The sequence below is a fragment of the Mya arenaria genome, chromosome 4 (assembly GCF_026914265.1).
Source record: "Mya arenaria isolate MELC-2E11 chromosome 4, ASM2691426v1".
Classification (NCBI taxonomy): domain Eukaryota; kingdom Metazoa; phylum Mollusca; class Bivalvia; order Myida; family Myidae; genus Mya; species Mya arenaria.
In genome coordinates this window covers 52,305,603-52,327,293 of record NC_069125.1, presented here as the reverse complement: position 1 = coordinate 52,327,293, position 21,691 = coordinate 52,305,603, and the positions used below count along the sequence as shown (strand labels likewise).

General features: G+C 34.2%; 1 protein-coding gene across 3 annotated transcripts in view; it reads right to left on the bottom strand.

Moving 5' to 3' along the window:
* Positions 1-2,401: 2,401 nt before the first annotated feature.
* Positions 2,402-21,691, bottom strand: part of LOC128230620 (uncharacterized) — a 67,074-nt gene continuing 47,784 nt past the window's right edge. The window contains exons 1-18 of one of the 3 annotated variants that reach the window (XM_052943055.1): positions 17,791-17,901; positions 15,373-15,428; positions 15,020-15,153; positions 14,667-14,859; positions 14,050-14,196; positions 13,813-13,913; positions 13,102-13,175; positions 12,230-12,400; positions 11,461-11,672; positions 10,660-10,763; positions 9,909-10,022; positions 8,346-8,442; positions 7,886-8,023; positions 7,583-7,712; positions 4,819-5,594; positions 4,319-4,611; positions 3,892-4,017; positions 2,402-3,617 (exon numbers count right to left, since the gene is read on the bottom strand). In XM_052943055.1, the coding sequence (XP_052799015.1) occupies positions 3,519-3,617; positions 3,892-4,017; positions 4,319-4,611; positions 4,819-5,594; positions 7,583-7,712; positions 7,886-8,023; positions 8,346-8,442; positions 9,909-10,022; positions 10,660-10,763; positions 11,461-11,672; positions 12,230-12,400; positions 13,102-13,175; positions 13,813-13,913; positions 14,050-14,196; positions 14,667-14,859; positions 15,020-15,153; positions 15,373-15,388 (2,925 nt within the window). In that variant the 5' untranslated portion in view covers positions 15,389-15,428; positions 17,791-17,901 and the 3' untranslated portion in view covers positions 2,402-3,518. Of the gene's footprint in view, positions 3,618-3,891; positions 4,018-4,318; positions 4,612-4,818; positions 5,595-7,582; positions 7,713-7,885; positions 8,024-8,345; positions 8,443-9,908; positions 10,023-10,659; positions 10,764-11,460; positions 11,673-12,229; positions 12,401-13,101; positions 13,176-13,812; positions 13,914-14,049; positions 14,197-14,666; positions 14,860-15,019; positions 15,154-15,372; positions 15,429-17,790; positions 17,902-21,691 lie in introns of those variants that run through there. The other 2 variants (XM_052943057.1, XM_052943054.1) reach the window with 2 other exon arrangements.

Below are 21,691 nucleotides of genomic sequence, written 5' to 3'. Positions count from 1 at the left end.
TCTTCTGAAATTAGGACCATTTTACGAAATTGTTTAGTCCGTTTACAACATGACACGCCAAAGCGCATACCTGCATGCTTAAGATTTTTGCAAGGTTTTCTCATAAGCTCACCACGTTTTATTGACAGTTTTGTAATATCGTAGAGGGATTGTTAAGTGTTAATATTTTATTTTTTTACTTTTAAGGTCTGGTAGTAACTGTATTATAATGATAGCCTTAACACGGCGTTGGGATAGAAAACAAAATACCACCAATTTGTTTAGTTGGAACTATGTTTTCTTTAGGTTGTTCAGTCAGATAAACGTTCAGGTATGTGTTCAAACAGAGTTGCAGGGATCACTTCCTAATCGTGATGAAGTGTGTTAATTACTTCAATGAATATGTCCGGATGGTGTTAATGTACTGTTGTGAGCGTTATTATACGTTTTAAGTTTCACCTGCGGCGGGTGGGCGGTGTCCAGAAAGTTGTCGGATCAACAGAAGCGCGCGTCCAATCATCACCAAAGTTTGTCAGAATGTGTTTGCTCTGTGAATTCACAATATCGAAACATGTTTGAACATAATGATAACGTAGCCTTTGTTTAAGCAATTGGGAAAGAATTACTTTCGTAGTTAAAATTTAAGAAAATATTAATTAGACCCAAGTTCATAAGTAGATGTTCAACAGCTTTAAAGCTGCACTCTCACAGATATACCATTCTTACAACTTTTTTTTATTTTTTGACTTGGAAAGAGCAATGTTTTGCAGTAAGTTTTGCAAACCAATGATATAAGATTGCTGACAAAAAATCAGATCGTAGGTTTACATATTTTCTTTCGAAAATTAATGTTTTATGGCTTTAACTGTTACTAACGGTTTAAGAAAAATGCATAAAACATCAATTTTTGATAAAAATCTGCGATCGCAAAAATTGACTCGTTCGAAGACAAAAAAAAAAGTTGTCAAAACGGTAAATCTGTGAGAGTGCAGCTTTAACCCAACTAAGTTAAATATTCATAATTATGTACAAATATAATGCCTCTAAAATTATTATCATAAACAGCAGTATCACTATTGTAATATTAGAAAAAAGCTTCACATAACCACGCTACTTGATGGTCTCAGAGATACTGACAAACGAGTGGTCACATAATTTATACTCAATTCTGGTCCATTCTTGTCACTACACTATGCTCTTAGTATAACCGCGGTGCATCAGCATCTCATTAAATTTGAAGGCCGGGCTTTAAAAGATGGCACAACTCCTTAAATCCATACACTTGTTACTCACTAACTTAATAAACAACATAAATCTGATCAGATGACGGCCTCAAAACTCGAATTTAGGTTGAAACTTCGAAACTATCCAAGGTAACGTGTGTAACAAATGTTACATAACGCGTAACCCGATATTCCACAGGAAAAAAACACACAACTTTTTTCGATATTTTTAAAGACACTCTTATAACTAATTCATGTAACTATTACAACCGAGTACCTCTGATTTGTTGGCGGCCTCAAAACTCGATATTTCAGTTAGGACAACTGCCCCCGAGAGGCCTTTTTTCAAAATTTTCAAAAACACTCTTGAAACTATTGTAACCGCGTAACGCCGATCAGATGGCGGTTTCAAAACTCGATTTTTTACTTTGATCTGAAATCATTGGTTGTAGCCAAAGGGACCGCGTTACCTCATATTCCACAGCAGAACAAGAGCTGCCACAGGAACATGACAACTGCCCCCGAGAGGCCTTTTTTCAAAATTTTCAAAAGCACTCTTGAAACTATTGTAACCGCGTAACGCCATTCAGATGGCGGTTTCAAAACTCGATTTTTTAGTTTGAACTGAAAACATTGGTTGTAACCAAAGGGACCGCGTTACCTCATATTCCACAGCAGAACAAGAGCTGCCACAAAAACATGACAACTGCCCCAAAGAGGCCTTTTTTCAAAATTTTCAAAAACACTCTTGTAACTATTGTAACCGCGTAACGCTGATCTGATGACGGTTTCAAAACTCGATGTTTTAGTTTGAACTTTGATTTTTTAAGTAACCAATGTACCCGCGTAACCGGAGAGTCCACAGAGAAAACCCCCAAAACGTTTTTGAAAATATTCATTGTAACCAATGTAACCGCGATACCCGATACTCCATAGCGAACCCAGTGTTACTATTATAACCGCGTAACTCGGATGAAATGGCGGCCTCAAAACTCGACTTTGAAATGGAACTTTGAATTTGTTCGATGTAACAGTGTAACATCCTTCACAACACACGCGGCCTACAATTAACCAGTGTAACCAATGTAACTAAAGTCTCGGTTCCATATCTCCCAGTTCTTATCCAAAAGGAAATGTTTTTGTATACAGGCTATGCAGATTTATATATGCCAATATACTGGTGACAAGGTATTCATTAATAAACTTTGATAATTTATAATTTGATATTAACAATAGATCATGTTAACAAAACTATACTAATCATAGAAATATTTGTTTCATACAATTCATCATACTAAATGAATTAGTGGATTTGTGTGCTACAATTCCAATACAAGTTATAAGATGAATTCAGGTTAACACTCTGTTGATAACTGTGTGGGCAAATGTGAGGTTGAGTGGTTTACAAAGCGGTTTTAATCCAAGTGAGTTCTTATTAAGATTTAACAGACCGTTTCAAGGCGATATTTTGATAGTTGTGTAATGCTAGTTGTTGACTATTGTTTGGTGTTTGTTTGTTCTTGGTCGTTATTACTTTCAGTAGGATCTTGGTTAAATTTAGGCTATTGGGCTTGTCCATGTAGTTTCGATTGGTTTACTGTAGAATATCGAAAGTATTAACTTCGAAGATACAAATCAACAATATCAACAAACAAAGTTAACATGTACAAGTAGAGGGATTGTATAGTGTATAAAGAGAGACGGGCAACTAGAATACTAACCCCCAACCCATTTTCTTGAAATGAATACAACACATGTTTAAAATCGAGCTGTTTAAAAACATGTGTTGCATGCAAAAATACAATATTAACGCTTACACCGTTCACATATTGCTCTGCGTGATTGTATAATAATTGTTTTCATGGCGAAATGATTAGGATGGAATAGATACATCCACAAAATGTGTTGACGTTATGCAACTCTATCGAACCAAACACTGGACACACACACACACACACACACACACACACACACACACACATACATACATACATACATCATCTAAATTCAACTTATAGTATTACAAAACCCTTAACTCAAATAGTTATGTATGCGAGCAAAAAACTTAGCAAAGGAGACATGCCGTCGATTACAATTAAGTTTCAAAATTAACTTGCCTGTTGTTAACTACACAGTATATTTTGCATTCTAAATCTTCACATACATGACGACACAGTCGCTTTCCACACATACACGTGTTTATTTATATTTGAAGTGTATCTTATCATTTCAGTCACCCTGCATTCAGATACACACAACCATTGAACTTTTCAAATTATACATTCCAACGTTCACATAAAATAACTCCAGGCGTTATCATTGTCCAAGTTCAACTTCTAAGATGACGATTGGTTGCCAGTGGCCATCCTTTCGGAACTTCCAAAGCACCCGTGTCCATCGACGATCCGGCTGAATCTGATCACAAATATTTTCAAATATATCTTTGTTGTCTAATAAGAAAATCTAACAAAATGAGTAAAACTAAAGTAATGCAAGGGTTTCTGTCAATATTTTAATAAGAACACATGAATGGTTTTAGTAGTAAAAAGAGCGATCAAGTTGAAAAGTTTCTTCAAAAAACTTCTTTGGTGGCGATTGTCTAGTTTTCATTTAAATATCTAGCATACACGTTAGCCGTAATAGTAATACGTTCTTTAGATAAATACTTCAAGAAAAGACAAAAATTTACCTCACAAATTGTCTTTATCGCTTTAAAGAAAGCTTCAGAGTCAGATGGCAATGTATTCATCAATTCTTTTACATCCTCACCATTGACCGCGAAACTAGTCCAGTGTTCTGACATCTCATCGAAGTGCTGGAATCAGTGAATTAACAAGTTTTGCAAAAATTCTCATTTAAACTGTAGTAATTTGAAAAGGGATAGATGATATTATGAAAAGCTGTAATGTTAAGAACTAAAGATTAGATTTAGATTTAATACAATTTATTTCACAGAGGAGTAGTCATGTTATGTGTTTGTTGAATCAACGCTTTCTGGCGGGGTGGATGTCGTTTTCTTATTCACAAATATTGCTTCATTGAGTTTTAAATAGCATGACATAATTGTTCAGAAGCTAGTCAACATTATTGAAGTAAAATCAAATATTGGAACATACCGCTTTCAGTCTGTTCTCCTTTACCAATCGAATTAAATTATCCCTCAGTGATCCTCCATTATGCACAACAACGCCAACAGGTTTATCAGGAGCGATGTCTTCAATGCTCCTCGGTATCACTTCAAGTTGCCTTTTACCATTCCACGCAGCCAGAAGTTGTTCCACGGTACACACTTCTTCTTTCTGTGTACGTCTTGGTCCCATCGATATTTCGATACTTAGCAAGTCTGGAATTACTTCCTTCAGCGTCAATTCGCTCGTTAACACTTCTGTCGATGTGTTCATATATTTCCCTGTTCATATAGTACAAAAAATAAGTGAATTATATATAAGCTATATATCATCCATAAACATGTACATGTATATAAGTAGAAATATCACATGCATTTTCGTAAATGCCGTCTAGATGATGGAGTAATTGTTCTAATACTAAATATGATATTACTATGTCAAAAAAATAATTCTTGTTCATTTAATTTTATTGGCAAAACACAACAAACCGTAAAACGAAGGAGCAAGTTTTTTCTTTACATCTTCCATGGTTTCAAAGTCGTCTGGACTTAATGTTACTGTCTTTAGAGTACTCCTTTGTCCATGAATATCAACGTGATACGGTGTAAATGCAAATTCCATCTTGAAGTCGTAGTTGTAGCCAATGATAACGTCTTTCGAATCCAGCGCTCGTTTACATATGACGTGAGGGCATGATCCACTCTGAACAACGTTATAAGATATGTGTGTGTCCACATATCGCAGCAGAGCATCCATCGTTACAAAACTGCCATTGATTCCACACTCTTCGCGCTTTTGACATTTTTCGCTCTTGCACATTTTTGAGGAGGCTTTCTTTGTAAAAGCCTGGATGACAAACTTGGTGAAAATACTCTCTTTCTTTTCAACTATTGCTTCTTCCGTATCCGCACAGGCATTAAACTGAATAATTTTGATATTCTGGTTGTCTTTAATGTCCAATTCGCGTGGCATGCAGCAGTCTAAAAACAACAACACTCTTAGCGTCATCTCGTTGTTTTCCACTTTCCTTCCCTTTCTTGACTTTTGACGTTCATTAAATATGTCTGAAATTGCATTACCAATGTCCACAATATGCATTGTCGTTCTATTATTCAAACAAAAGCCGTCTTTTCCATGATGACCCGAATAGTAGAATACCAATGTCTCAATGTCTTGAGCGACAATTCTTTTTAGAGCAGCTTTGATTGTTGCTTTTTCGTCATTCCCACAAGTGCTGGGTTCGATAACTTCAGTTTTTTCTTCGCTAGAAATGATATATTCAATATGAATTCCGGTTGCAAGTGTAATATCGTCTTTTCAAAGTACTTAAGCAGTGGGAAATAAGGAGAATCAATTGGCATGACATGACTTTCAACGATTGCGGTCCGACTTTCGTAAATAAAACAAGGACAGCCGCTTTAACAAGTCACATTCAAAGATGCTAGGTTTGAGGTAGTCACTGTTGAATGTGGGAAAATCTCCTAATGCACTCCCCATACAATAAATTGAATGGATAATTTATTAATATATGGCACCGCCTCTGATGACAGTTACATTATGCCAAATCTTATGTTATTTTCCTCTGCTTTAGTATTAGAAGAGAGACTCAGAAAATTCTCTGGTTACTCCTCAATTCTGTAGAATGTATCTTATTGTTAGTATTGTTCTTGATCATATTTGAATTACCTATATATTATTTTCCTTCAGTTTCAATGTTTATGATTTATGTATAACTATTTGAAATAAATACTTGTTAAACCAAACAATATCTAAATATGCCAAAGTTCTTAAACCGAGGAAAATAACTTACAGGTTAATGTTTGGGCTAGTAAACACCGACCTTTCCAGTCATGTTATTAATAGCACACGGACTATTTTTCTCTTCTTACACACTTATAATGATGATAAAGCAGTTAAATAACAAAATAATATTAAACCTTGTTCAACATCTTTTTATATAACAACAACAGATTGGTATACAGTCAGATAACAAGAAACTAAAGTTGTAAAACCTTGTTGTTGAAATCCTGTTTTTTCCTTACAATATCTTGAAGAAAAAATCATGTAAGAATACGTCATAAAAACTTTATTGTTTCAAATGACATAATTATATCAGTATGGGATAATCCTCCATACACAGTGATACAACTCAGTGGTTATAGACTGAATAAACTGTAATACGACGTTCAACATGGCGTATACATCCAGTAAAAAACGACAATTGAATGAATTCAAAATACGATTTTTCATTTGTATATAATTATATTATGTAACTTCAATTAAACCATTTTCACCTTTTTTCAAACCTGCACAACAACTTGTATAAGGTTAAAAAATTCTAAAGTATATTTGCATCGCCAAAAAGAATAAATCAACTAACCGTTCTACATAGCTTTACCCATGATACTTAATCGAATTTATACGAAAGGTCAGTGTACCAAAATGAAATATTACATTTAGAAAATAATCTATAACAAGTTAAATTCTTATAAATCAATAAATATTGGAAAGGATAAATTATATTTTTCGAATTTACTCATTTATTTATACAACAAATAATAATAATAATAATAATAATAATAATAATAATGTTTGTTCTTATGTTCGACGCAAATGACACATACCTTATGCACGTAAATGACACATACGTTATGCACGTAAAAGACACATACATGTACCGTATGCACGTGAATGACACATACATGTTGCACGAAAATGACACATACCTAATGCATGTAAATAACACACACTTAATGCACGTAAATGACACACACCTTATGCACGTAAATGACACATACATTATGCACGTAAAAGACACATTCATTATGCACGTAAGTTACACATACCTTATGCACGTAAATGACATTTACCTTATGCAGGTAAATGACACATACCTTATGCACGTAAATGACACATACCTTATGCAATACCTTGTGCACGTTAATGACTCTCACCTTATGCACGTAAATGACACATACCTTATGCACGTAAATGACACACAACTTATGCACGTAAATGACACAAACATTATGCACGTAAATGACACACACCTTATGCAATACCTTGTGCACGTAAATGACACAAACCTTATGCACGTAAATGACACATACCGTATGCACGTAAAGGACTCTCACCTTATGCACGTAGATGAAACTATCTTATGCACGTAAATGAAACATACCTTTGCACGTAAATGACACACACCTTATGCACGTAAATGACACAAACATTATGCACGTAAATGACACACACCTTATGCACATGACCGGTAGACTAACAGATGTCATGCAAGATCGCATATCCTCGACATCTTTTTTAAAAGCTTCCGCAATTTCCGGATTGCTGTCATACCCTGCGACGAACACAGCACCCCAGCCTACACCTGAAATTGATTACAGTCATATGCTTTTACCAAGGATAAACAGATAATTGAAATTTGGAAAAAAAAATAATTGAGTTAAAAAATGAATCATGTTCAGAGGTAGAATCGGTCGCCTTTAATAACCAAGATAGGCATAGTTTTATGAAAAAGAACTACTTCAGTGTACTATTTACCGATGAACGGATCGATCCTTTCTTTATCGCAGGAATGACACTTGATCGGGTTGAAGTACGAGTTCCGCATACACGCAATGCAAACATTGATATGTTCCCTGCAGGATTTGGAATGTTTCAAGTACCTGCATCCCGATTCTATTTAAAAAGAAACACGGCGGCCATACAACTATGCATGCGAGCATCTTAAGTAGATACCAATATTTCAAGTTGGTAATTATATAGTATATGCTATTTCATTTACATGTCTTACAACATTGTAGTAATATTTCACATGAATTAGTCAAGCTATACGAGCGTATGTTTACCCACAAAATTTAACGTACGAACTTAACGAGTTAAAGGTCAGAAATGTGACACGTTTCCTTGTAAAACAAGAAATCCGGACTACAGTCCCATTGCATAAAAATGAAGCTTTGAAAGTTATATAGAACTTTGATATAATGTATAAACACCCCACCTTCGAACGGATTCACTAGACAGATTTCACACTTTGGTGACTGCGTCTCGGCTGGACTCCATCGTTTGAAAGATCCCCAATGCTGTTGTATTATGCACTAAAAATACCGATAATTTGCAATGTATAATACAAAGGTAACTAGGCAGATTTCACACTTTGGTGACTGCGTCTCGGCTGGACTCCATCGTTTGAAAGATCCACAATGCTGTTGTATTATGCACTAAAATACCGATAATTTGCAATGTACGATATTTGAATTATTAATAAAGTCCACGCAATTCTGGATCAACCCTCGTATAATACAAAGATAACAGCAGGCATTACGGCAACATTCAAAATATCTACTACAATCCTATTCAAACATGTTTAAAGGCGCAAGGTCAGGCATATAATAACAGAGACTCAAAACACTATTCATAAATACTAAAATATGTTTATCTTTAAATGTTCGGAAGACTTTATTGTTAAGAACATTTAGAGAAATAAAAATTTAAAACCCGTTTTTTCAGCAAGTTCTACTCAACACTGCAACAATGAAATTGTATTCCATATCTTGATGCATCTTTAACCGGAAGTACCTACTTGTACGTAATCAATGCATATGTGAACACATAATTATACATACTAACCTTATGTACGAGTATACTCGTATATATAAACAAATTCATAATATATATATATATATATATATATATATATATATATATATATATATATATATATGTTTCCACCAGCGTTTCATATGTTTGCAGCCAAGCAGTTAAGGGTTAATAAATTAATGCATTATACGAGGGTCAGTCGTTAAGTTCCCGAACTCTGCTTATGACACCGAAACTGTTTATTTTAAAACCAAAAGAATACAACAGTACAACAGACACATGTATTACGAAGTGGTGTTGCAAATTTTACAGGAAATAAACAACATACAATAAAATAGCATCACCCTATTACACATTACCATGAACAACACGGAGCACTTTGCAAAGCAAAAATAACGCGACGTCCCGTTTAACGTTAAGCCTAAGGCCCCATTCGGAACTCCTCGGCCATTTTTTCAAAAACAACCTCGGATGTATGCCGGTACATCTGTTGAAGTAGTCCGTATTTTTTTTTAATAAAAGCATTAATTAAATGTAGTGTTTAAGAGTTGTATTCATTGCTCTCAGTTTAAATTGATTGCCAGTGAAGTGTATTATTGCAAACATAATTACGATTCCCAAGAGTTAAGTCATAAATTTTAACTACTAAATAAGATTACTACGCGATCTATTTGCAGCGGACTTAAACGTACCACTTTTTAAGTATGTAAACCGTCCATATACATCCGAGGTTGTTTTTGAAAAAATAGCCGAGGAGTTCCGAATGCTAAGGCCCTTTTCAAAATTTTCGCAGCAAGCACGAACACATTGTCGGTGTCTCTCTACCCACTTATCAAAAACATTGGATATGCGTCCCTGCTGCAATCGCCAGTTCCGGTAGTGATTCAAACTGTATTTAGAACATGAATGACTTGATGGAACCGAACGCAAAGTATGCTGTAAGAAAATCATTGTCTTCGATTACCTCCATTCTTTTATGAATTTCTTCTGATGACCTGAATTCCTCTTTTATGCATTCTTCTGAAACCTTCCAAATGTATCTGGCTATATTTGGTACTTTATCATCTTTTAGCAAGAACTGAAAACATAAAAGAATGCAATCCTTATTAAGAGTATTGGTTTTTTTGTATTATTCGGTAGTTATATATCGTATTATATATATATTATCCGATATTATTCGGTTTTATTCGGTATTATCCGGTATTATTCGGTTTTATTCGGTTTTATCCCGTATTATTCGGTTTTATTCGGTATCATTTGGTTTTATTCGGTATTATCCGGTATTCAGAGTAACTGGTATTTTTAAAATCGATAATTACCATATATATGCAGTTTTATGATTTATTTCAAATATTCTTTTGGTCAAGAAACCATGAACAACACGGCAGTAAATAAAGTCGATTTAATATAACACATGATCTGACGCAAAGAGTTTTAGCTGTTTGTGAAAATTCACAAGCAGTACATTTATGACATATTTGCGCATTGCTTGTCAACAAAATTACCGTTGTCAATAACAAGGGCAGTGCCTTTTACTTATGTTGGAATAAAGTGAAGCCCTATAAAATTGTAAATGTCTATCACATGGAACGTAATATCTACTTTTAAGCGAATACTACACCGTTTTCAAAGAATGATGGTTAAACCTGAACTGTCTGTCTTTAAAGAAACTTGGATAAAACATAGGTACACATATCATTTTAAATGTCCATTACCTCAAAAATACTACTGCTAAATTCAGACAGTGTTCGAAGCGTATGCGTCGTTTTTTCCCCTGGCAACGGTAGTGGGGGCAGTGCTGTCACGACTTCACGAATAACTTTAAAATAAAACAAAACATATGGAACGACCAGAGCTGTAAATAAAGTCGATTTAATATAACACATGATCTGACGCAAAGAGTTTTAGCTGTTAAGTACTCTATGTTAACTAAAAATGGGTTGGTATGCTTTTGTTGCCTCCACTTCCTTTTCATCTAAATAAGGTTGAATAAAAAAGGTTATTAGTTTTCTAGCCGCTCAACCCCTTAAGTGTGTTCAGAAGTATGAACAAATGAGCCACAAAACGATGACATTAAAGCACGAACAACACGAGAAACCAAATCATAGTTAATTTCATTATATGTTAAAGAAGGCCCGTATATAGAACGATGAAAACCACAGCGAAAAGAAAATTATAGTCGTGTCCTGTCTTGATGTTATAAATCACCCTGAAAGTGTGTTTGGATTCTAATAATACTTTGATGCTTCCCTGTAGCCTAAATAGTGTTAGTGTTTATATTTCGAACATTGATTCTGATGTCTGCCTCTAGTGTGATGATATGATATATGTGTAACAATTTAATGTTGTCCCATTTAGTGGTCATGCAGCCATGGCCATATAACTAGAGAGAAGAAAAAGTTTTGTTTACGGGCTCGTCCAAAATCGAGTCTTTCTTCCATACAAATAAAAGAAATGATTAGGCAGGGCGTTTTTGTAAAACAACAACTTCATTATAAATATTCTAAATATCTGACCAACTCCAAAGTTGTAGACATCGTGACGCATTGTGGGTATCGTGATTTTTTCTTTAGGGAAATACCCATCGCTGAAGTTGTACACCCTGGTTTCCATTGATGTTGTTCCTTCTTTCAGTTCTCTGGCAAAGCCGAAGTCGACAAGCCGTGCATTGCACTCGCCGTCAAGAACAATGTTATTTGACTTGATATCCATATGCAGAACTGGTCCCCTGGAAACATTGAGAGGTTAGCCATAGTTCCACTTAAAGGGACTTGACACCAGATGGGCCCACCGTCGGCAAATGCAGTATTTCCTCAACATACGAATTGTCAATATAAGCTAGTATGATGCTGATAATACATCAATTTACATAATTGAAATAATATTTCGACGCAGGCTTAACTGAGTAACCCGTTTAAAAATAGCGCATCAAGGTTTCTCAGTTTATAGTGCGTATATTTAGCATACGGAAGTTACTTGTTAAGTACAGATAAATATTCCGCCGTAATTCTTAACTGTACTGGGATATACGTGGTAGACATACCCAGTATTTTCGAATTGGAAGAATACGCAAAAGCTGCGAAAGAAACATGTGTTGTAAGCGATGTGATACATCAGTAAGTAAGGTACAATGCGTTGTACATAACCCTATCAATTGTATGTTTATTTTTGATTTTTTTTCTTTCAATGGTATCATCTGGTGTCTAGTTTCTTAAAAGAGAAACTTGATGAAGGTACGACTTGAATATTAAAGGAAAATTATTCCTTTCTGGACGACAAACTTACCTCAAATTCTTTACTTCCGAATGAAGGTATGCAATAGCTGAAGCAATTTGTAACAGAACTTTTACTCTGTTACCTTCCTCCGACAGTTTGGTAACTTCCTCGGATCTTATGTGTTTGAGGGCGTCAAACAAGCTACCCATGTTCATGTATGGCGATAGAAAATAGGACAGCCTGGAATGAAAACAATGTAATATATAAGAATATACCTTATGAAAAAAATAGATCCCTCAAACCGATATACATCCAAAGAATAAACATGGCAGTTTTGATTTCTTCAGAATGTTTATTGACAAAAAAGGTCAGTGCAACGCTATAGCCACCCTATCATTGGCTTCAACGGTATCTTTTTTAACTCTGGACTCCCGCAGAATGAACGTTTTGACAACATTTATATTTTTGTCTTAGAACGATCTGATTTTTGCGAAAATGCATGGAAACCGGTGATTTAAGACTGCTTACATAAAAATCAGATCGCAGGTTTTCATATTTATGATAAAAAAAGTGTTGTTTTATGCATTTTTCTTAAAGCATTAGTAACGTTTTTAGCCTTAAATCATTACCTTTCGAACGTAGATATAAAAACCTGCGATCTGATCTTTTGTTAGCAGTCATATTTGTCTGGTTTTCAGATGTCTACGCCAAATTTGCCTCATTTCAAAATAATAAAAAAGAATAGTTGTCAAAGCGGTATATCTGTGAGAGTGCAACTTTAAGATATCAAGTGAAAAGAAGATATACTAATACAATGTGAAACTGTATTTCAGTCAAATGTTAAAATAATAATTTCATCAAGTATAAACACGAAGACAATAAGATTATAGATTATAAATTATTGATTTCGAGTTAAGCGTTAAGAAATAAATAGTTTTTACCTCATTCTGCTGTCTTCAAAATGTGCAATCAATGGGACAATAGCGAAGTGCATCAATCTGGATGCAATCTTTTCCTAAAACAGAAAAGGTATATGGAAACGACAACAATCTATATTTCACTGCTGCTTTTTAATTTGCAAACAGCTTGTCACAATTATGTTCTTGGCATAGCGAAGAGCAAATTCTGGATGCGACATTTTCCAAAAACAAGAACAGGTATATGTTTACAAGAACAATCTACACTTTACGGCAGCTGTTTGATTTCCCATCAGCCTATCATAACTATTGCCCTAGCATAGCTTAGTACATCAGTCTGATTGCAATCTTTTTATTTACTGGAAAAAGATGAACAGACATATAGTGCTTTCTTTAAGTTTTAAAACATAAACAATATAATTCAATATTGAAAAAAACAAAACGTTTTCTAGACTTTCAGATTTAAAACAGATTTGAATAACATCAAAAATGGATGTACAACTTCGCCGAATCTATTTATTTCACCTTATCATTTAAGGTGTTTTTTTTCTTTAGAATTAATGACCATCGGATGACTGTATATACTTATTTCGCTGTAATTTCCCTGATTATTATAAAATATGTAACATACGTGAGTTTGTATAATGTAAATTTAACAGTTAAAAGGTTTTACTCTATGTTGAATAAGAACATAAATTTGCATGTTTTGGAGAACGCAAATTGGGTAAAACTTACATTCGCAATAGATCTGGTAGCTAATTCCCCATATTTCTCCGAATAGATGATTTCTTTCAAAGCAAACTGCGAATGATTAACACCTATGCATTCTCCATTACCTTTAAAAGTATAATACACCAAAATACTACAATCGATACGAAATATAAACACAGTTAAAACATTATTAAAGTATTGCAAACCGTATACTTCAAATGATTAACGTAATCAGATACTACGATATCCCTTTTTACTTACAAATATACACCTTTCCAAAACCTCCTATGAAGGTCTTAGAACGGTTGGACTTCAGGGCATCGATGTGTGCCTGTGTCATCTCCAACAACCGACCGTCATGAAGACATTTCGTAACTGACGCCTTTTCATCGGTCGATAACCGGACAACTGAAAGAAAGATAGCGAACTTAAATAATGTAGCGTAAGGCAAGGATTTAAATTTCACAAAAAGGCATATGAAAGCAGTTCGGGAACAAAATAATGACATTAATTTCGTTTACTTCAGATATCAGATCCTTATAGCTATGAAAAAAGTCATTGTGTTTTCCTTTAAAAACTCAAAAGCTTCAAAATAAGCGAGTTCACCAGCAAACGTGAGCATTGGGATGCCATGACAGATTTAAAGCTGATCCAACTCTGTAAACGTTAAAGTGATGCAATAAAAACTATTTAAAGGATATGGAAAGGATCCCATTGCATAGCTTTCACGCAATCAGAAATAAGAATCACGCAAAATATTTTTTTAAATAGGAATGCATGTATATTTTACGAGATATCCCGCCGGTCCAACGGAAGTCGGCCTAAATTAAAGGTTCAGTTTTGTTAGGGGTTTGGGCTTAGAATGTAAGCATACTTGCCCTCTGTTTTACGCAGGCCAAACGATTTTGTCAGTAGCTCCCTCTCCTTTTCCTCCATCAACTCAGCACACTGGGCGTGCCCCGTGTCTTTTAGACACGCTTTTAACAGGTCATACCCGCCCTCGCCACCCTTCTCCTGCTTGGACACTTTACTCAGCAATATACGGTTCCGCATTCCCTCTGTTTGCAAATCCTGTATGAAAATAATATGATATGATTGAGGTCATTGAACAACATGTGGGTAATGGTTTGAACAATAAATTTGACTTGTTTAAATCCATTGGATACTTTATATTACTTAACCTATTTTGAGGTATATGTATTTATAAACCAGTAACTTCATTAGAACTGACCGAAATGTCCTTGTGGTCATTTTCTGTAATGAGTCCTTTGTCACGCATGTGTGTAAGAACCTCTGCTGTCAGCGAAATGTTTTCAACCAGGTATTTATGTGCTCGGTTAAGCACCCGGCGCTTATCATCTTGATCTGAAAAGTGAACCGCAACTGTTCTGGATTTTTTATATACTTGAACTAAGTAAAACAGGGTATATGTTTTTTTTTTTATTAATTTAACATTGTTATGCATTTCAAAACTTATGTCTTGAATTATGTGCGCAGTTATAAAAGTAATATAATCAATTTCCTAATGAAGACTATATGTTGTTTGTAATGGCAAAATTACTAACATACATGGTTGTTACTTACTCAATTGTCTCGCCATCTTGATTGTGTTTTTATGGTCCGGTTGTTCCCACGACTATCTGAAGTTGAAAACAATAAAGGTGACTGAAACTATATGAAAAGAAATGCAATTAATGGTTTCACCTGCATGCAGTGGGAGTGATACGAGGGTTAACCTGTGTGAAATGCAATTAAACCGATAGCCTTTTATTGTGTACATTAAATCAGCAGAGCAACCATTCAGCGATCGGCCCCTACGACCAACCCGCAGTAAGGGACGCATCATTTAACAACTTATTTTTTTTACGCTGGAATGTGCAAGAAATGTGAACGGTGGTCTCAGTGCCCGTAATGAGTCAGATTTATTCACCTGTTAGAAATAGAGTTAGTGCTAGCGTTGTTGACTATGTGTTAGCTGATTATGAATTATGTTCATTATTTGACAATATGCTGGTATATGATCTGTCCGATTTTTCGCACCATTCTTGGTTGAATACAGCTTGTCCTTCAATAAAATCATGTATTAGATTTAACTGCAATGGTCCTTTCAATGATATAATACAATTGCTAAATGATCACTATTTATGCAAAAAGCTACAGAAACAAGCTCAGTAGCAAAAAGTTAAAACATAATCCCGGTTTAGTGACACTGGGCAGACGCCAAAGACATAGAACACAAAATCACAAACAAGAAACATAGAAGAACAGCACACAACTCCACACAAACAGCACAGTACATACATACTATAATATATAAATGATAAGTTTGGAGGACAAAAACTCTGGACGAATTACTGAAATTCAAGTCGAAAGCTATCTTAATATCGATTTCGGGATTTTTTTCATCTTTACTTAATGTTTCAAGTAACAAAATCCTGCACCGAATATTAATGGACACGATATACCATCCAATAAAAAAAGAGTTTATCAACATTAATTACAGATGATGCCTCTTTTCGTGATATTGATTTTGATTCTATACATATTTAAACATATACATAAAACACATGAAGTTGTCAGCTAAACCAACTCATTAAGTTAATTGATGGCTTTTTTAACATTTCTTCGATAGTTATAGAATTTACTCTGTCTAATGAAAAAACGATGAAACAATCATCACGTACGACATTTCGAGCAACGTTATGTCTGTTAGTTTGTTGACCGTGACAACCTACCAAATATGCGCAAATGAAACGAATCGGATCCTTTAAGTGTATATCTTTGAAAATCTAACGTACGTGTACCATGAATTGAGTGATAATATAATTGATTTTACAAAATGGTTTTATAATAAATTAAAACTCCTCGGCCCGTGTCATGATTTAAATTTGTATATCTACGTTTAATTGATTTTCAGTGAAGTGTTTCATTGCATAAATAATTAAGAGTAAAGTCATAACGTCTAACTGCTAAATTGAAATTACTACGCGATCTACTTGCAGCGTAGTGACATGTAAAGAAGTCTGACATTATAAACCGTCCATGTACATCCGATGTTTGTTTCGATGCAAATAGCCGAGGTGTTCCAAATGTGATAATGTTAAAATCATGAGATCCCAGCACATATCGCTCCGCCTCTTAGCGTAGCGATATATTTTAACAAATCAGACATCTTAACGATTGGAATTGTAGCAAAATTGCCATACATTCGGAACTCCTCGGCCTTTTTTATCGAAAACAACCTCGGATGTATTTGGACGGTTTACATACTCAAAAAGTGGCACGTTTAATTCCGCTGCAAGTAGATCGCGTAGTAATTTTATTTAGTAGTTAAACTTTATGACTTTACTCGTGGGAATCTTCATGATGTTTACAATAATTCACTTCACTGGCAATCAATTTAAACTGAGATCAATAAATACAACTCTAAAACAATACTTTTTATTAATGATATAATTCAAAATTTTACGAACTACTTCAACTGATGTACCAGCATACATCCGAGGTTGTTACGATAAAATGGCCGATGAGTTCCGAATGAATTGCCATAGACATTTTACAGATATCCATTTAAAATAATGCAGTATATCTTTAACATCAAATATACAATCAAGGTGAAAAGTTTACATAAATATAATGTTACAATTTTAAAAATAGCTGTCCTATTGAAAGCAATGTTCTTAAAATAACAAAAACAAGATCCCACTGCATATCGAGTCCCGTACTTTTCTCACATCTAACTATATTGCATTTTAATTTTGAGGAAGTATCAATTTCCTGTTCATTAACATACACCTTTTAGTTATTATTATGCATTTAAACGTACGTTAATAATTAATGATAACTTATCACGGATTTCTCTGCCTTCACTGACCATAATTTAAGACATATCCTCACACAAATATAACTTTTAATACATGCATGTATAATAGCCATGAATTTCTAAGTATCTCTAGCATTATAAATATACAAAATATGATAAGAAATTATTTTTCAACTTACATGTTTATGCCATTATAAATGACAATTTCTGAAATTCAAATCGAAAGCATAAGTCGAACTATGGTTTAAAAGGTTTTTCTTCTGTCCCAAATATAGTAAATAATGTCCAATTACAAAAGCCTTCACCGAATATTTATGGACACACTACACTATAATTATAGTAGTATATGAACATTTAAAATGATTATGCCTTTTATGAATGTCTTAAGACTCAACTGCATGACTCAATGCGCGCACTCCTTCAATCGTGAATATTAACCGGAAATCCTTTCTCAAATTGTAATGTTTGAATTTCGTGCTGGCTAGAATAAAATGCATCATCAAGTAACTAGTATTACAGAAACATATTGTTGACTTACCACGGAAATGTCTCTCTACACTTTACAAAAGAAATTAAGAGACTTATTCATAAAAGAGATAAACTCTATACAAAATTGAAAAAGAATCGCACTGATTCAAACATTAGTGACAAATTCAAATCATTAAAGGCAACCATCAAAAGTAAAATAAAAACGTCTCATTTAACCTACATTGAAAACATCCTTGATATAGCTAATAATGAGCAATCGGTTGAAAAACCAAGCAAGTTCTACTGATATTATAACAGTCCTCTTTCAAAAGTCACTAACCACAAACTCAATCCCTGTTGCCTGGACGAAGGCTTTTGTATGCCCACTATTTAAAAAGGGTGATTCCAGCAACCCAGCAAACTATCGACCTATCTCACGTACATGTATTTTATGTAAATCATTAGAACACATTATTGCCTCAAATCTCTCTGCACATCTGACCGAACAAAATATATTCTCTATGACCTACAACATGGCTTTCGAGAAAAGCGCTCATGCGAAACTCAACTTATTGAGCTGACCGACGATCTTGAAAGAATCACTTCATCAGGTAATCAAACTGACTTAATTCTTTTGGACTTCAGCAAAGCTTTTGATAAGGTAAATCATCTCAAACTTCTATTCAAACTACAGGATTATGGTGTTTGTCCACAGGTTCTCAAGTGGTCTGAGGCATTTCTCCTTCAGAAGTCAGACAGTAGTCTTGGATGGCGATCATTCTGAAGAAGTACCCGTAACATCTGGTGTACCTCAGGGCTCTGTACTGGGTCCCTTGTTTTTCTTGATTTACATAAATAACCTCCCTTCTAGTATCAAATCACAAGTTCGACTTTTTGCAGATGATACTGCTGTTTACCTTACCATCAATTCTCCCTCTGACTGGGCTATCCTTCAAAATGATCTCAATCAACTGGAATTATGGGAAAATGATTGGGATATGGAGTTTAATCCCTCCATGTGTCAAGTTTTGCACATAACAAAGAATAAGCATATCATCAGAAATCGATACATTCTCCATGGCCAGATCTTAGAGCTAGTCAGAAGTGCTAAATATCTTGGTGTTGACATATCAGCAGACCTCACCTGGAACACTCATATCTCGAGAATTACCACCAATGGAAATAATACTCTCAACTTCATTAAAAGAAATATAAAAACAAAACCAGAAAGTGTCAGGACTTTAGCTTACAAAACCCTTGTCCGTCCACAGTTAGAATATGCAAGCACAATTTGGCACCCACACACAAAATCAAACACCAATAAAATTGAAATGGTTCAACGTCGGGCTATCCGTTGGGTTAAACATGACTTCTCTCCTCTCTCCAGTGTTACAAACATGCAGGAAAGTCTTGGTTGGCGCTCACTTGAACAACGTAGACTAGATTCCCGATAAGATTTACCAGACTAATGCACCCACTATGTTTCAGACAAATTCAAGTAAAAACTGACTATCACAAATTTTCATTCTACCCTCACTCGGTTGTACTTTGGAACAATTTGCCAAATCATATTGTCACTATCCCCACCCCTAACACATTCAAGGTGGCTGTGGCAACCATTAAGCATTAGATAAGCGAGCAGTGTTTTATATCCTTTTACCAGTTCACCAATCACTTTTTATCATGTTACCTAAATTGTGTTCTCTTTATACCCTAGTTCTCACTTTTCTGATGTGATTTGCCTCATCAGTGTTTTATTTTTTCACTAACAAGCCGGCGCGCACCGTTCATGTCAGTAACACTCGGAAGAGGAGTTGACATTAAACAGAGATAGATAGACTTACCATAATTCAAGTCGTAATCGCAAAGGGAGCAAGACAAATCGGCCCCTTACCAAATCGGCCTACTACCAAATCGACCCCTAAGACGTTTCGGCCCTGCCATTTCGTCCCCTTAATTAAAATGACTCGAGACGTTTCGGCCCCTTAGTGATTTTCAATAGAGACATTTCGGCCCCTTAATTTTATTTTATTTTTTATCTTGAGTATAAAGAAAAACATTGTAGGTCGTCTTATAAATGTCAATGAGATCTGTAAATAAGTTGTAAATAAAATCTTTAAATTTAAAAATAGACAGATATGCATGAAAAACATTGATATGACTGATATAAAAATATGATTAAAATCTAAATAACTATTAACCCTGATTTTTAATATAAAATGTTAGAAAATCTAAGAAATTTTATTTGTTATAACTGTTAATTATTAATTGATCATTAAAGACTTCAAAGAAAATTTGTCTTTGAACCATGCGTTCTTTTTTGCAAGGCAAACTGTTAGTGTTGTGGGTGTGAAAAAGACATTCAAAGACGTGTGAATGAATAATTGTCTTTAATTTGTTAATGTTATTTAGAGTTGATTGAAGAAGATTTGAGTAATATAACCACGTAAGTATACATATTAAATCGTTTCTAAAAGTGGGTACCATTTGTTTTAAACGTGTTGCGTTTTTTAAAAATGCCTTTACATTTCAACCATTAATTTGTTATCTATGTGGTATACTATTGCTCCAGAATAATTATTAATTATTATTTTTGACAATTAGTGTTTTATCTAAACATAATTAGGAAATAATGTTTGTTTTATAGATATGAATTGCAAACAAGATACAACTTGATAGTTCAAATGCATTTTAACAAGAGTAAAACAATATATACGTAATAAAAAGTGAAATAATATTCTGTTTGAGGTGCGAAGAGATATTTGGTATTAATCTAAGTGTGAGAATTAGCGGTTGGGAAAGTCGGAACAAACCTTGTAGACGTATTTATAAGCTTGTAAACACAAAGTGTCACAATTTCAATGCCTGATACCTCTGTGGAATGTGACAATTCGCCATAAGACCGTCTGTCTAAAATCACCGTTTAAGCCAGTATGGTTTTGCATACGTATTCAATATAAGATTAATAATAGTTTTTTTTTCATCCTTATATATACCTGATTTGAATATAAATAACTGAATTTCATAAAATTTATAACTTGTATCGAGAGCGTTACAGGAACATCAACGCCAGGATCATGGATGAGTGGGACTCATACGATTCGCATAAGGTCACCTGCGAGGAGTTCCTGAAAAATGTTGGTGCCATCTACGGCGGGCGATAGGTGTTTGGTCAAGACTGATGTTAGACAATGGACATGTCATTATACATAATATTAGCAACATAGTTATGTAAAATATTTAAAGATTATTTAAAAAAAATGAAGTTTAAACATTTCTTCTTCAACTCTATTTCGTCTTATAAAAATATCTCGTGAATAAATCTTTACATGTTTTCAAGTGTACAGATATTTTCTTTAAATCTATTTTTATCTATATCTTTGTATGCATGTATATAGCTTTGTCTCTTAAAATAAAAAAAAATGAAATTACATGTTTTTTTACTTATATCTAGAAATAAAATAAAAATATGTTTTCAAGTGTACAGATATTTTCTTTAAATCTATTTTTATCTATACCTTTGTATGCATGTATATAGCTTTGTCTATTAAAAAAATAAAATGAAATTACATGTTTTTTACTTAAACAATGTATTTAGATATAAAAAATAAA